This window comes from Nymphalis io, chromosome 24 (genome assembly GCF_905147045.1).
Source record: "Nymphalis io chromosome 24, ilAglIoxx1.1, whole genome shotgun sequence".
In the NCBI taxonomy this organism is placed as follows: Eukaryota; Metazoa; Arthropoda; class Insecta; order Lepidoptera; family Nymphalidae; genus Nymphalis; species Nymphalis io.
In genome coordinates, this window is record NC_065911.1 from 3018304 (window position 1) to 3033288 (window position 14985).

Here is a 14985-nt window from a genome sequence, read left to right on the forward strand (position 1 = left end):
TCCAGTAGCAAAGATGTTCCTGATGTCCATTCGCACTCGAAAAAATATCGCAAAGGACTTCGTTCCTCCCTGGGTCTCTTCTTCTCCAACCGTACATTTTTTTTGTTATTGTTTTAATTTACACGGGACTTATATCATTGCAATTTTATGAAGGAAAGTCAAAAAACCGAAATTTTAGCAATATGTTAATAAATCATGTAAATTAATTCAAGTATACATACATTATATACATTTAATATACACATGATTCGAGATTTCTGATTATACTGACTGTATAATCAGAAAAATGATAGTATAATCATATGCTTAGCGTCAAAAAACCTATCGAAAGAAAAAAAAATCAATGACCATTATTGATCAAACAATTATAGCAATATTTAATTTATAGGAGTCTCTTTGATTGTTTGTAACTTTTAAAGACATTTTTGATGTTTAATTTATTGTTAAATGGTTTAAATAACTTTGACAATATTCAAAATAAAATCCTTTAGAAATAATATCATTATTCTGAATAAAATTTAATTATTTAATGCAATAAGTAAAACTTAATTCCATTTGAATTCTGTTAGCAGCATCACCTTTGAACAGATTATGTTTGTTTATATAGTTTGTGTAAAATAAATCATCTCGAGTTGTGTAAAAACTATATTTCAAAAAATATGTAGCAGTAATTCAATTTGTCTGTTTTAATAGAAACTGTTAGTTGCTAATAATTGAATCGTTTGAAAGGCAATAAAAAGACTCGGTTGCCTCACTGGAATTATAAAAGGATTAATTTAAATTAATATCTTAGGAGTCACGGCAATATTAAAACTCTCGCCCAAGAAGAAAAATTATGGTGATGGCCAACGATGCGATAGCGAAATAGCCAGCGCAAAGATTATGTTCCATTCGTATGTACTATGTTTATCCCATATTCTACCGCCAAACAGCGATATTTATTGTTGTGTTCCGGCATAAAGGGCGATGGAGCCAGTGTAAGCCATTCGCGATGCAAATAATGCTTAATATTTTTATAGTGCCAATGTATATGGGTGGGGGTGACCATTTATCAATATTATAAAGAAAACAAATAACGGACCACCTTTTTCAAAAGTTATGTCTAATAATGTGAATCGAATGTACGATCACTCACACACAAAATCCATAGACAACCTAAGAAAACTATAATAAATAAACGCATGAAAAAATTCGTAGGGTGGTGCTATATGCATATATGTATAATGACAATCAATAAGTCACAAGGCCAAACGATGTCTGTTTGTGGCTTAGATTTGGGCAGACCATGTTTATCACACGTGGCATGTTCTTGGGTGGGCAAACCATCGAGCTTATTTGGGTTGGCTAAAGAGGGATTGACAAAAAATATCGTACACTCAATTGCTAATCGAAATTAAGTAACTACTTTAGCATAATAATATATTACTTTTTCACTTTACATTTAACTTTTAATCAAACAATGAATATGTCCATTACATTAACGAAATACATTGAATTGAGAAAATGAATGGTTTGTGGTTTTTTGTTTTTATCGGCGGTTATCGTCTTTTTTTTATCTTTGATTCGGAAAGCGTAAATTAATATGCAGACAATTGTATAAATTATAACTATCGTATAAGGTATAGGATTCCAGACCGCACTCTACGTTTTACCAGGCCATGTTTTATACCCTTTCAAATATTCCAGCGATAGAATAAAAACTATTATCACAAATATGTATATACGTAAATGCCATATATTTTCTATTAATATTTATAATTTTAAAATATTTACTCAAACTATACACTTAGAAGTAAATATAGCATATCTATATATAAGCGATATACTGATCGACTGACTTCATCACGAGATCTCTGAAACTATAGGTCTGATTGACTTGAAATTAATTATAAGATGTTACTTATTTCAATGACTCATTATCTCAATTAACATTATCTCAATTGGCACTAAGAATGGATTTAACACAAATCCTATCAAAAATACATCATTCATAATCTGAAGCTTGAATAAGGGTTTAAATAAATTAAAAAATAATACGAAGTACGGACGGGAAGCTAGAGTTTTATGTAAAATATTTTTATCTTATTATCCAACCGGGAACGCAAGCGCCATCTTACATATGCTTTGAACATTAAGTAAGAATTTATTTCTATAGAAACATTATCTTCATGCTTGTTTAACGCCATCTGTTGTACAATAAGAGTATATATACTTGTTGTATATACTTGTGCTGCCATCTATCTTATATCATATTTTGTAAGATTAAAAGAAGAAAATGGTGCTTATTCTACACACTAGATGGCGTTTTAAATGATTGACATCTTAAACACATTTTGTGGTTTTTTCATTGTCTGCCGTCAAATTTTATAACACAATGCTGTACCCATCTTTACCTGTTTAATGAATAATAAAAAATAAATAAAAAGGAAATATTAATAAAATAAAAAAGGCTTTTTTGTAGAAAATTAGTTGCATTGTCTCTATTTTTGATAATAATATTATTTTAGTGGTTTTAAGCCTTTTATTACATTCAAAATAGTTATATTTGAAAAAGTATATTTTATTTTTATTAGTTACATTTTAATAGAAATCCTATTCATCAACAGATGGCGCTTTCCACACTCATTAGTTTTTTTATGTATTGCAAATTTAGTTTTTTACTTAAATCAGTCATGAAACATAAATTATCATGCTTTAAATTAAAAAAAAAAACTTTTACAAGTGTCATCATTTAATACAGCTATATTATAATATTTTAATATCGGGATTAAAAGAAAAACACTATGTATGAATCATCCTTTTTATTTTTTAAAATAATTATAGCTAACCGTTTCGGCAATAATAGTTACTATTCTCATTTTAATGACACAGTAAGCATTTTCCGTTGTTAAAAATAATTTTAACATAAAATTAATGTGTTAAATTTGTTCAAGTAAATAGTAAATTAAAAATATTGCATAACATAATTCAACACTAAAACTTAACTATTAAATACATAGTGTTTCGTATTAGTTACGAATAGAGTACGAAAAAATATAACCTCTATAAAAATATAATATTCAATAAACACATTGCGGCTTACACTAAACAAAACATGGCATCGAAAAATTTAACGTAACTAGAAATTAATTTTAACATACGTTATCTATACAAAAAATACAAATAAGAAATTAATTTTGTCGTGTTTATGAAGCTAATTTTTTTCAGTATTTGTCTTATGACTTAGGTACATCGTATGATAAGTCCGAGCCAAGTCACGACCGTATCACATGCCTAAATTATTTACATTTTTTTTTATAATTTACCAATCATTACATAAACGCCAAACTTGAATTTCGACTCCTACCTAATCGTTAATTTTTATTTCTAATGTCTAAACAATTTTACAGTTTACGCCAAATAGATACTTAATTTTGAATTTTTTTTCCATTAATTTACAATTTTAAACTTCATAGCGTTTATAATAAGGTACAATATCGTCCAAAAAGTGTTCCTAATTCGCATTTTCAATTTTTTATACTTCGCACGACAGTTAAAATGTAGAAATTGTATAAAAATAAGACTAGAAATACACCAATTGGAAAAAAATACTCAAATTTTTATTTTTATGAAAAGCAAGCAAAGATTATGAAAACGGTTTTCAGTTATTTTTTGTTAATTTGCTTGTAATCAGTGCTTTAAGAACAACGTTAATGCCCACGTGACATTATGAGGCTATGTTGTTTAAAATGCGCTGTTGGCTTAATTTTGATTAACAAACATTCCAAGCATTTTTTATTAAATAAATGTTTTTTTTTTGTAAAGTGAAAAAAAGAATACAATATTTTCAAACTGAAAATGTAAACCAAATACATCTGAATCAGTTCCAAATTCAATTATGTTATAAAACGTAAATGTTTTCACATTAAAAAATTCACAGATAATAAAAATATTACTCGTTCAAAATATTAAAAAAAATGACACAAAAAGATCTCAATGGATATGACACGTATCATGTTGATTATTATCCTTTAAACATCAATACGGAGATTCATTAACTATAATATTTAAGTACGTTTAAGTACAAGTATTTTTTTTTGTATTTATTTGTTTTTTTTTTATTCGTTGTTACTACATAGACGACACGGAGTAAGCAATTCTGGAATAAGTATTTGCTTAGTACATGTTATCTCTGGACCCGTTTATAAAAAATACACCTCTTTATATAACGGAGTTTTATAAAAGAGCCCTGAATTACATTACATTAATTACTAACTTACTTTATAAGATACATGAAATTACTACTATGTGAATTATGAATTGAAAACCTGGCTATCCTGTCTAAGCTTAAATTACGATTAATAATTGTGTATATTTGACTAAATATTATTTAAAACAAGCTGTTAATTAACAAAAACTATGAAGCGTTAAATCATAAACATTAACATTCAATAAGGATGATTAATTCAAATCAACAGCAATTTATATTTAAAAACTTAACAATTTCTCACATTTCCAACCTTGCACGATGTGTGCACTAGTGTGCGTGAACGTGCAAGTTCAGAAATGTAATTTAACTTTAAATAAAAAATGTAATGTAATCGCAAGTTGAAAACGCGAATTGTTTTGATCTATTACGATATTAATCCATAAAATTTTTATTTATTGTCAAATCCTTTGTGTTCATTTTCGTTTTAACGGATTATTTTATTGATTATTTTCGTAATAGACCGTGAGCGTTTTTTTGCCACGATTTGTTTATCGGTCGTTTTTGGTTTCGTCTGAAAACAGAATCGTTGCATTTGAATTTCCATCATACCACGATATAACAACAGCGAGAGATATATTTTTTGTTTATAATATTTAAAAGTCAATAAACTCTTTTTTTTTTTCAAAATGTAACATATTTAAAATTTATCTCCTGCGTAATTTTTAATACAATTTACAAAAATTTTGTGAAGACAAAACACATCTCTCGCTGTTATTTATTATTTCTAGTATGAAATAACGATGTTATTGTTTCAAAATTGATCAACTTATTTTCCTAGTAACAAAAATTGTAAAACAATTATTTTAAACATTAAACGCCAATTAAACTACAACATATAAGATTGTGTCATATCCATCGTAGCTACACCAACAGCGCATCGTTTCGAAAAATCCAGTGATTTTCCGTTTTGAAGAGTGACTTTAACATAAACCAGTACTATTGATACTAATTAACGAATTAGAAAGATGTAATTGTAAAGAAAGTGATCAAGTACATCCTCCTAATGTTCGTTTCAAGCGGCCGATCGGCCATTTACTGTTAATTAGGCTTTATTTTTATTATTAAATGTACACAGCTTATCTATGGAATTTTTCATCGTAAAATAAATGTAGAAAAAATTTTTTTCATCTTCCTTATTTTCGTTTTAACATTAAAAAATGTAACCTTCAAAAACTTAAAGTAATTTCTGACAACTCGCAGACACGATCTGTTAGTTTATTACTATTCCTTTTCGATGATCACAGAAAATACGTTTGTTCGACATTTGTGTGAGTACATTAAGATCTCCTAATAATCTTTTTAATTTACTCAAAAAGTCCTTATCTAATATTAAAATTTTATTATCTCGAAAATACGGTTTTTTTTTTACAAATATTCCTCATGTATTCACATAAATGTTGATTGAATTGAACACTTTCTTGGAAACGTAACTTTTGCTCTAAATATCTAAATTTAGGATACTTGATCCGTGCTTTTTTTATTTTTGTACAACTCGGCAGTCACGAGTTAGTTCCTTAACACGATGGATTATTTATAACTTTAAAAATACCAAACGTCCATAAATTTTTTCCATCTACTACGACCTAAATTTAAAACAATACCATTTATACAATATTCATAGGAACTTTTTTTCTGTTGTTATATTAAATTTATTTATATATTAAATTTATGTGAAAATTTTTACATAAATAGCGATCCGTTCACTTATTTTTTTATTGCGATTGTTGGAATATTTTTTTTTAATTTCCATATATATATTTTTTGTTTGTTTCGTTTTGTGTAATATCAGTCGAAATATTTCAGTTTTGAGTCCAAATGTGAGATTTCACGTTTCCTAGAAAACATAATCATCATCGGGTAACCCTTCGCGTCGTACCGTCCAATACACTCCAAATTATAATAAAACATCGGCCGAAAAGTTTTGTATTTAATAAATAAAAAATTCTTAATCGAAAACAATAATCAAAATATTACTCTCATAACGTAAAAATTACGACTTAAACGTAAACGAGTTCGGGCTATTGCATTGTGGTTTTTTTATTATTTACATTGAAATCTCATAACAGTGACATTACACATTATGAAGTATGCTATGTAAATGTTACTGTTTGACGAAATTCCAATATTAATTCAAGAATGAAATAATTATATACGTTAAATCAGCTTACGATAACTTGACCTATGTTACGATTATATTATTTACTCGTTTCTTGCGCACATGTGCGCTGGTGCGCTCATATGCGCAAGAATCGACACTTAATTATAATACACGATGATAATATTAAAAGAATTAATATTCGGCAACACTTGACATTCTTATATGATTGCAGAATCGTTCTAGAACATTCGTAATAGGACGATCTTGCAATTTTTTCGTGAACTATTAAACTACTGTTCGGGCAACTGTATACCATTGTATTGATTGAAGCTTAGTGCTTCGTTTATCATTTAAAAATGATTCGGGCTATTGTTTATTTATTTGATTAATGTAAAATGAAAATAAATATATTATTTGGGCTGTGTCTGAGTCCGTGTTGAAGAATGTCTCGTGTTTGTAGTCCATCCAAGACTATTTTCGTCGAAAATGATTTTAGTATTCGACGAAGTCCAATTAGGCGTTCGTCGGTCGACGATGTCATCGATTCAGTGAATAATCGCTATTTTTATTATTATTTCATGAACAATCACGTATTTATTTACATAAAGAAAAGAAAAATAACGGCAGTCTTATGAAAAAAACATAATATTCAATATATTTATTTACACCTATACAAAATAAAAATAATTTGTAAATAATTAGATTTTTTTTCGTCAAAAATAATAACCGTTTAATAATAAAATAAATTGTTATTTTAATTTTCTTTTAAAAATAATAATAAACAGACGCATCAACATTGTCTAAAGTGCCTACGTATTTACAATTATCACTAATATGGCATTTAAATAAAATTATAAGCCAAGAAAAAAAACAGATATATGAAAAAAAAGTAAAAAATTTCGATATTAATTTGAAAATAGAACATTTTGTGCGTTCAAAACTTGACTAGCATGAGACGTGTTATTGCGTGAAAGTTAAAACGTAATATGTTAAACGATTTCTATAGAATAAAAATATTATTTGGAAACTTAATGCAACTAAATATTGCAGAGACTCGCTAAATGCGATAAAACGTGCTTAAAACAGTTTGGCACATCCAAAAGTTTGTACTAAGCTAAAAAATACATCGTTCTGTGATAAAGCTAGTAAAAAATAAATATAATAAACACTCAAACAACCAAACAAATATTTATTGAAGATTGCACTGACACTATTCTCTACAGCTAATTATTTGTTCGGCGAGTTTTCGTTCCACTTTGTTCATTCGACTATTTTATAACGTAATTTTTTATATTTACACGAATATTTGTTTCCGCTAAACGCTCCTATTTACAACAGTTAGTTCTATCTAAGTTTTAGTATTATTTATCATAATATAATTTCATTCGGTATAGAAAAACAAGTTAATTTCGCTTAAAGAGAAAAACATCACTGTTGTAATAAAACGAACACAATTACTAATCAGAGGCGATTTCATTTCACGCTCCGTCGAAAATAAATTTCTCATTTCGTTTACCGAAAATAGTAAAAACTTAATTTTTAATTTTTTTTTCATATAAATTTAGTTTTCGCGATAAGAAGTTAGGAACCGAAATCGCGTCGGATTAGTAATAGCTGAATTTTCATGGTTGAGGGTTTTGTTGGAGGTGGACAGCTTGCTGTGCGGCTTGCTGGGCAGCCTGCTGCATTTGTTGCTGTTGTTGCACGACTTGCTGGGCAGCTTGGGCAGCCTGTTGCATTTGTTGCTGTTGTTGTACAACCTGCTGGGCGGCTTGAGCGGCTTGCGCAGCTTGAGCAGCTTGAGCCGCCTGAGCGGCCTGAACTTGTGCCTGAGCCACCTGCTGAGCGGCCACTGCCTGCTGAGCAGCTTGCTGAACTGGTGACGGTAAATTGAAACCCAACATCCTTGGATCGTGCAACCGCAAGGCCTGTTGCAATCTTTCTTCCTGAGCGATTCTAAACGCTTCCACCAATTCAGGAGATAACTGTCCACTCGCGTCATTCGTTGGAGGGAAGCCGCCATTGTGTCTTAGCGGACTTGGACTTTCATTGCTATGGGCTGCTGCTGCTTGAGAAACTGCTAATCTTAATGCCTCTGCTTGACTTCGTAATAGAGCTTCAGCCTGTTGGATTCTAAGAGCGGCTTCAGTTGGAGCTGGAGGTGTTTCAGGAGGTGGTTGCACTGGCGGCTCTCTGGCTAGTTGTTGACGCATAGCTGTAACTAAATTAGCAGCAGCAACTTGTACCGCATTTGCTCCTTCTCCTGGTTGCGCCATCATGTTAGCGGCAGCTGCTGCGATGGCTGCTACTCTTTCATCTCCGTATGCCTGGTGACCGTTATTTGCAGAACGTAGTAAATCGGAAAGTTTATTTACCGCAGCTCCTGCTTCGGATCCCGCTGATGATGAGAGACGGCCATTCGATGATGAATCAGAATGTGCTGGTGAAGGAGGGGCCAGATTGAGAAGGCCTGATCCTCCCGCAGATGCTGAAACGGCTGCGATAATATCTCTTTCTCGTCTTTCTGCGGCTGCTCTTGAGAGGACGTACTGCGCAGCGAACTGATGTTTAGGTTCCATTCTCATATGCTCCATGTGGGAGAGAAGACCTGCAATGTATTGTATATTATTACAGCATAAACTTTAACAAGTAGACAGACAAAGACAAGGCTGAAAAAATAGAATTACGCAACGTACCGATAAATGATATGTAGGGAAACTTTATTTTGATTAATGTATTAAAATAAAAACCTAAATATATTGCTTTAAGGGAGTCGTGTGTCCAATTCCCAATTTCGTTTTAAAAAACAGAATACAAAACATACCGCTCTCGTGTGTGAACACGGCTTGACAGACGGAACAGGGCCACATCCGCAGTCCGCTAGTCAGTTGTGTCTCTGGATGGCAGGCAAGGTGCTTTCTCAATGAACCCTCGTTAACGTAATGCTTCCCACAAACTGGACATGGATGGTTCGCAGTACGCCGCTTCGCTATATAAGGATCAACAGGTTTAGCTTGCGCTGGGTACGGTGATGTGGCGGGCGGACCTACCATCACCACCAGGAATGGGTAGGTTAGTGGGTTAGAGGAGGGAAAAAAAAAAAACAAACCGGTTAGTTCCATGTTAGACTCAGTTGAAAAACGACGACCCTTTTTAATTGCTGATTCGATTTCATTTAATAATCATTACTGATTCGAAGGGGGCTTTTAATAAAAGTCGTCGTTGCTTAAAATAATAAATAAATGATTTGAAATGACGGAAAACTAAATAAAACAAACTAAATTGATGGCATCGAAGCGGTGCCTGTTGGTAATGAAGAAAACAAAGCTATAAGATATATAAACAAAACATGTTATGATAATAAAGCTCGCACACCATCCGAAGAATCGTTTGATGCAAGAAATGTTTGCAAAACAGTCTACCCTTCCAATAAAGCAGAAACAATAACAGACGATACCTCAGATGGCGTGCCTTTTACTATAGTTACCACTTAGATTATGGAAACGATACGTTTTTTGTTATACCGTTGATTTTGAAAACCAACACCCCTCATGGCTTTGCGTCAGCTGGAAGCTTTTCATTTATTTAATATATATATATTTTTTAATTTCTATTTATTCATACTGTGACACAAATTATTACAAACTTCCACTGACGTAAATTATAACTAAAAATCCCTTCTGTCTATCGTGTCTGTACGTTTATCAACGTTACGAAGTTAGCTGATGTTTTAACACATTCAGCGAATGGTTCTATACAAAAGATGACACTTGACAAAAGAGATACCTTAGACTAGACTTAAAATTAGGACCTTGATCATCACCTAACAAAGAAACCTTATCTATAAAACATAGATGACATTCCTTTAAACGAAGAGATAAAACCGAACAGCCAGAAACTTACTCGCAACGCCGGACGCGTTCGGGTCCTTGTGGGTGTTCTTCATATGTTCAACAAGGGCTTCGCCCCCGAAAACGACTTTGTGGCATATTGGGCATGGTGTTGCGGTGGCACCACCTATCATGAGTGCCGCATGTTGCTGCAAAACACCAAGGTGCAGCTGAAGCTCCTATCCACCGGGCGGTGGCGATGCGGGCATAGTGCAAAGATTAGCATCATTGAATAAAACAAAATATGTTATCAAAGGGAATTTTGAAATCATAGTAACGATTTAAATTAAAAATAACGGCCAAACAGGAATTTTGATTTTTTTAAAGAATAAAAAGTAAAAAATAAACTAAAAATAAAAACCCGTGCACCTTTTCATTTATAAAAAAAACAGAATCGAAACATTTATAAAAATTATAATAGTTGGTGCAGCTTATAATATCGATTATAAAAACCAAATTCGATATTTTGTATCAACTATTTTCTAATAAGATAAAACCATTTGTAATAAATTTGCCAAACAGTTAAATAAGTTTTTCACAGTATTTTTTTTATCTTTATCACAAATAGTAATTCGAAATGAGTTAGTTATGTTCTTTAGAGAATATATTTAAAAGGTCTTAAGTAAGGAATTATGAAACAATGTAGATTGAATCTTAATCATATGCTTATGTGAATGTTAGTAGAATTCTTCACAAAAACAACTCACATCAATACTGACCTTGGCAGTATGTGTTCTTAGACTGCTCTCAGTTGCAAATCCCTTGCCACAAATGTTACAGTGAAAGGGTCTGTTCTTGGCCCTTTCCACCTGAGCATCATGGTTCCTCAGATGTTGCTGCAAATTGGATAGCTGTATGAAGGCTCTTCCACAATCTGGTAGGTGACATTTATAAGGTCTTTCGCCTGGAAAGAAGACAATATTCTAGTTAATACGGACGCCATGAGGTTTAGTTTTGTGTTTGTATACTAGATGGCGTTACTGCCTACAACTTTGAATTTTTACAAGAGTAGAATACATCAAAGTTGATTTTGCTATTATATTTTTGCCGTAGTATTTTATAAAATCTTCAAAATTATATATAATACGAGTTGTCGCTTGCGGCTTCGCCCGCTTGCTGTGAGTGGTGAGGTCTAAAAAAGCCTTAAGGGGCTCGAGCTTGCATTATATCAAATTACATCAAATTCGGTTCAGTTGTTAAGCCTTGAAAGCATAACTAACAGACAGAGTTACTTTCCCATTTATAATAACAAATATATTAAAAATTAAAATACATTTTATCTTATTAAAAAAAAAAACTTCATTAATCTTTTAATTGTAAAAGTGGACCTATAAACGTTAACGTTAATACGCTATATATTCCCGATATAATTAGGTCAATATTATAACTTCTAAGTACCTTCTAATTCGCCGCGTAATATAAGCAGTTACGGATAAACTTTAAGCTGGCAATCATTTTAAAATACCTGTTTAAATCTAACTAGTTCCACTGTGATCAGAAAAAGTGGGATATTAAATAATCCTTGAATTACTCGTTCATCTCGAACCCTCTGATGGTTATTTTATGGCGAATGATACTTGACTAATGGTGTTTTAAGCACCTAGTTTGCCTAGGTTTTCAAACAGGCTATTTCCTACTAGGACGTTTTATGGCTAGTGTCTTAGTTGCAGTGATTATGTTAGTTTATTTATTATTTAAATTATTCAATTAAATTTTATAATTTTGTTAAATATTGCTAAAACTTTATCTAACTTTATCTAAGAAAAATTTAGTAATTTAATTTTTTTTTAAATTATATTAGAATGAAATATGTATGAACGGAAGTACAAACATCATTCATGAAATTGGGACTTTCAATTGAATTTCACATTTGAAATATTTTCTTGTTACTAATCAGCGAACATCGAATGTAATTGAAACGTGTTTTCCAATACTTCTCTTATATTAAAGGTTTCAATAAATGATATGTAGTGACACAAATATTTTAATTTATGTTGATTATAAAAACAAATTATTTATTATCTATCTCTCCAACTTATATACTGATGCTAAATAATAAATGGTAAAGATATAAGTTAATCGTACGGACAATAATCAACTATAAGAAAAAGTTGGGAGCCAACTACAGGAACTTTATAAGGAAACGAAATACAATTTAACATTTATTTCAATATTCCAAATTCAAATCAACAAATTGTCATTGCCTTTAAATTCGGTTACACAAACCGGTCACTCACCGAATAACCTAAAACCCTCGTCCGCCCGCGACCTAACCCAAGATGACCGCGCTCATTTTTAAAATAAGACCATAATAAAACCAGCGCATACTTTTAGCCGTACTCCAAGCAAATGCATAGGTCATTGCACGCACGCACACAGACTAACAGCGTTGTTACAAGGATCTTTTCTGCGGTGCTACGTCTATGTGTGTGTATTTTTGCATGTCTGAGAAGAATGCGCGTGCACACATGCATTTAAGAAAGATATTGTAGAATTATTTCCTAGATGCCACGGTACGATATACGAATATGACATAGATGTAGCTATAAATCTTGTTTGTAGTAACGGAACGATTTATATAGTTTGAAGACTTGCATATTGAATATGAATATGTTAAATGTCTCATATTGTTATTTGTCATATAGATTACATTTCTGTAATAAATTTCGGTTTTTGTTCTTGAATTTAATTATATATTTTAAATATAATTAAATTTGTTTATTTGTAATTTGTTAATTTAAGTTTGCTAGTATTTAATATTAATGTTACAAAATAATTTGCTAATGCAAAACCATAAATAGACTTGATATTAGTCAAACTATTAAAAATTAAGTAATTCGATGCATTAAAGGTCTAAATCAGAATTCGTTTTAATATAAAAATGGTTATTGTTTTAATTAAATTATTGTAACTGTCAAGTTATTTTTCTAATAAATATAATAATAGTTTTATTTTTCTGTTAAATAACCTCTTTAGTTGTTAATAATGTAATCCTTTTTATTACATAACCGTAAATTACATTGAATTTATTTTGTACGTAAAACTTAGATATATTTGTCGGGCACTTTTAGTACAAAGTGAATGTTTATATTTTAACTATAGCGACGGTACTTTTATTGATAGTAAATTTTACAAGGCTAGTTTATTAGATCAATAGATTATATTTCGTAAAATATTAGTTTACTTTATTAGGCTTAGAGATGCTTAAGGCGGTCATTGCAAAACTAAAACTATAATATTATTTATTTACCGTAATTAATTGTAACACATTAATTCAATCAAACCCATTTTTAGACATTGTGAAAAAGATACGTAGTATAATATAATTATTAAAAAAATATACTATAACCTCAATTTTTACAGATAAAAAATATAATAAGGATCAAACATGGCGGCATTGGTCGCACAGATTATCTAAAAACTAGCCGTTGTACAGATTAAATCTTGTCTAAAGCTAAATCTTCCGGGTTCGCTGTTCCCTATACTATTGTAGCTAGCCGGCCGTTTTTCAACTATACTGCCTACGCGTAAACGCGACCACGTTAACTTGACCTCTCATTTCTTATACGAATGCCTTTTATTGGTGTGAAGTGTGAAGGTGGTGGGAGGTGAGGGGGCTCGTGTAATACTAGCTGGTATTGTATAGGTATATTTTTGTTATTTCTCTATGAATAAATGCAAAGGGAAAGGCGTTCGCCTTAGCACAGTTTGGACGATGTTCGTAAAGGATGGTATATCGTTAGATTGTAATATTTATTGGTAGTAATTTTATTAAATTCACTTTGTTCAAATATTTTTTTTAATTTGAATTTTATTTTATTTTCTCAATTTTCGTTATCATTTTAAATATTTGTACGTTAAGTTTCGATGTTATATATTATTTTAAATTCATATACTCATTCGTATCATAGTAACCAATAACCATAATAATATTTATAATATTAAAAAAGTATGTTAATTAAACACAGTATAAGTTACGCAATTAAAAAACGAATAGTTCCTTATAAGACAAAATCATTGAAAATAATTTATAATTTCTCTCTAATTGGTGATAAAATTTAACATAGAAAATAAATAGACAAAATGGTAATTACTTTCAAGCAACAATCGTGTAGATATCGAAATCTAGGCTCTCAGAGCCTAGGCGGCCTAAGCCTACGCATTCAATTTACATACAAAAGTACTTGCAGGCAATACAAGCATTACCTCTTGACTGCGCGTAGGACTGACATTCTTATAAGATACATAAGTATTTAGAAAAACCAATTTTTTTTTTAGTTTGGTATAATTTAATCGGATTTCATTGAGAAAAGGTTTCTTTTTTCGGTTTCGCGAATTTCATTTTAATATGTAGGCAGGTCTAAATAATTAGTAACTATTACAGAATATAAAAGAAAATTTTTGGTATTTACACTTTAAAAAATAACTAATTTGATAAATTATTATTTTACCTATACCGCCTTTGTATGGCACGTAGAAATGTTTCATATGAGAATTAAAAAAAAAATTAAAAGTTTTTTTTTCTTGAAAATAAAATGAAAAAAACCATTTTAAATTTCAAACGCAGAACATTCCGTGTCGATTTTAAAACACACCGATGCCGACGGCGCGTGTGTGTAGCGAATTTATTTTTGAATTTGGAACGCAATCTTACGCGCCATTTTGACTTGTATACGAATAATTCTTGCATGTTTTCTCATCCAATATTTCAGTTAGTTTTCGACGGACAGATTATTATCTTAACTTGT

At 30.7% G+C, this 14985-nt stretch overlaps 1 protein-coding gene across 6 annotated transcripts in view; it reads right to left on the bottom strand.

Annotated features, from left to right (window-relative positions):
* Positions 1–2786: 2786 nt before the first annotated feature.
* Positions 2787–14985, bottom strand: part of LOC126777795 (zinc finger protein 628-like) — a 110096-nt gene continuing 97897 nt past the window's right edge. For 5 of the 6 annotated variants that reach the window (XM_050500929.1, XM_050500927.1, XM_050500926.1 and 2 more), the window contains 4 exons: positions 10945–11141; positions 10251–10416; positions 9172–9393; positions 2787–8955 (listed from right to left, as the gene is read on the bottom strand). In XM_050500929.1, the coding sequence (XP_050356886.1) occupies positions 7970–8955; positions 9172–9393; positions 10251–10416; positions 10945–11141 (1571 nt within the window). In that variant the 3' untranslated portion in view covers positions 2787–7969. The remainder of the gene's footprint in view (positions 8956–9171; positions 9394–10250; positions 10417–10944; positions 11142–14985) is intronic. The other variant, XM_050500928.1, reaches the window with a different exon arrangement.